General features: G+C 37.6%; 1 protein-coding gene across 1 annotated transcript; it reads left to right on the top strand.

Annotated features, from left to right (window-relative positions):
• Positions 1-308: 308 nt before the first annotated feature.
• On the top strand, positions 309-1,114 carry LOC128128447 (60S ribosomal protein L7a-2-like; the record flags this gene model as incomplete). The annotated part of the gene is made up of 3 exons (XM_052767394.1): positions 309-537; positions 657-826; positions 908-1,114. Coding segments are annotated over 3 exons (591 nt in total), but the record flags the coding sequence as incomplete, so codon positions are not given.
• Positions 1,115-2,730: the final 1,616 nt, after the last annotated feature.

The following is a 2,730-nucleotide window of genomic DNA, read 5'->3' as shown; positions in this document are numbered from 1 at the left end:
ATTTTGATGTGATTTTTTTTAATAAGGAGCCTCTAAATAAATGTGAAAATTTAAGGACTAGGAAATAGGACAACCCGGGTTAAATTATATAAATTGTAACAGAATCCTCATATGATATTCTCCTTCCTATAGACTCGCACCTATTTTGTCACCTGCCTCATGGTATCATATCCAGAGAGCTAAAGTAGCATTTATATATTGGCAGTAAACTCGAATCGATAACATAGATTTTGAAACCGAAATTCGTTTACTCATAACTACATATTTTGAAAACCCCTGGAGTATGATTGGAATTGTTCCGTTGTTAATATCTACGAGTCTATCTAATTTCCCAGGAGAAGGTCGCGAATCCATTGTTCGAGAAACGACCAAAGCAATTTGGAATCGGTGGAGCTTTGCCTCCTAAGAAGGATCTTCACAGATTCGTAAGATGGCCTCAAGTCGTCCGAATTCAGAGAAAGAGGAGAATCCTCAAGCAGCGTTTGAAGGTCCCACCAGCATTGAACCAGTTTACCAAAACCCTTGACAAGAATCTCGGTATAATGCTCATCCTTAACAATAATTTTGTTCTAATTCCAACTATGTTCTTACTCCTTTTACAATCCACCGAGTTTCATCAAACTGATAGGCAAATCTCTGTTTATGAAATTATGAAGCAACGACTTTGTTCAAGATGCTACTCAAGTACAGGCCGGAAGACAAAGCAGCCAAAAAGGAACGCCTGTTGAAGAGAGCTCAAGCTGAATCAGAAGGAAAGACTGTTGAAGCTAAGAAACCCATTGTTGTGAAGTATGGTCTTAACCATATTACCTACCTTATCGAGCAGGTTTTTCTCATTTACACTCACTGTAATCTTCTATTTCTTTTTCTTCTAAAGTGCTTAATGACATATTATGTTCCATTTCAGAACAAGGCACAATTGGTGATCATTGCCCATGATGTTGATCCAATTGAATTGGTTGTCTGGCTTCCTGCACTCTGCAGAAAGATGGAAATCCCTTACTGCATTGTAAAGGGGAAATCTCGTTTAGGAACTGTAAGTTTTTCCCTTATCATACTTTTTACTTTTTTTTTTCTTCTCATTTTCAGTTGTGAGTGACAATTCTTTTTGTATTACCTTTATGGCTATTTTCTGTTTTTTAGGAAAAGAATACGGTCTTTTCCAGAGAGCTTCTTGTCACCTCTTGATTTGGTTGTTGTTCCAGGAGACAATAAGATGACGTCGCTCCTCACCACCTCCTGCTGATGCCACACATTTTCTCTTTACTACTTGCCAAACTTCAAAGTTTCTTTCATCATATCACATGAACCATTAGAAAATTAATTTGAAGGCCTGTAGCCATCTCTCTCTCTCTCTCTCTCTTCACCCTTTTCTCCCGATTTTTTTGGGTCCAATATTTCTTTGTTCATCGTCATTGTTGCTTGTTACCTATCTATGGCCACCATGAAATATTGAATAAACCAATTTTTATTTAATTTGGTTGAATACAGGTAGTTGTTTCATTCGAAATTTGGATCTTTTTATCTTCCTTTGTTTAGGTTATAATCCAGTTGGGTTGTATCCAGTATATAAGTTTATGGCTTGTTATATGTCAGTAGTTATATATGATAGTTATAATTCTGACCTTACCATGTTCAAATACTGGGCTTATCCCTTTTGTATTATGTATCTTCAATTCGGTTTATTCTTTGTAATATAGCCTTTCTAGATTTTGTAATTTTCTAATTGGAGTAAATTATTTTTGTATTGTTTTAAGCAGAACTTTGTGTTTAAACACTAATTCCAATGGGTTATTGCTGGTTGCTGTTCAGGCAGACATCAAGCTTCTCCACCAGCCTTGCCAGCAACAGTTACCTTCTGTGTCCCTGAGTACCTGTACAAGAATGACAACCTTACATCTTGATTGACAACCTTACCCTTGATGCACCCTTTAACTTCTCTGCTATGGAAGGGCAGTATCATAATTATGTTTATGGGCATGAATATTACATATTTTTCTTTTCTTATCTCAGGCCAAATGACTTTCATGATTTTGCAGAGTATTTTGTACAAATAAGGTGGAGGTGGAGGTGCTGCAGCAGTATTTTGCAGAGTATTTGCTAATATTTATCACCCGCCTCAACCGATAACCACTGGTGCAGTTGACCCATTGGCTGGTGGTGGACCGGGTAGTGTGGACATTGTGGGACCTGCAGCAGTAGCTAGTGTCTATCAGCAGCAACAACCCCAACCAACTCAAATCAACTGGCCTAACAACTACTAAAGTAACAAACTTCAACAATCAAAACCCAAAACCCAAAAAGGTATGAATGGATGGAATTGGATTATTAGGGATTTGAGTTGAGTGTATACTTAGATGAGTACTTATATACTTAGATGATGCAGGGAAGACACTTTCAATAGGCTGCAAGTTAGTATATTTGACATCCATAACCTTGCACTCTTGGCATGTGGAAGCTCATGAGTTTCTATTAATGTATAAACAGGGGTGCAATTTGCATTTGGTCTGCTTCATATAGGTTCTGGAGTTAGATGGACTCTTGTGGATTTTCTTCGAGGCCATGGTGATGAACAAATAAGTGCACTCTCATGGAGTCCTTCCAAATCCCACCTCTTTCATTTCTATATTTGTTTTTTTTGAAGCATCTTCTAGCTATGGTGAACCAAAATACACTCAAGGAGAAAACATCTAGTGGTATGCAGGGTGTAAACAACGAATGGTGCACACT

The sequence above is a fragment of the Lactuca sativa genome, chromosome 1, assembly GCF_002870075.4.
Source record: "Lactuca sativa cultivar Salinas chromosome 1, Lsat_Salinas_v11, whole genome shotgun sequence".
Classification (NCBI taxonomy): domain Eukaryota; kingdom Viridiplantae; phylum Streptophyta; class Magnoliopsida; order Asterales; family Asteraceae; genus Lactuca; species Lactuca sativa.
The sequence above is the reverse complement of the archived record's forward strand: the minus strand, read 5'-3'. Positions and strand labels throughout refer to the sequence as shown.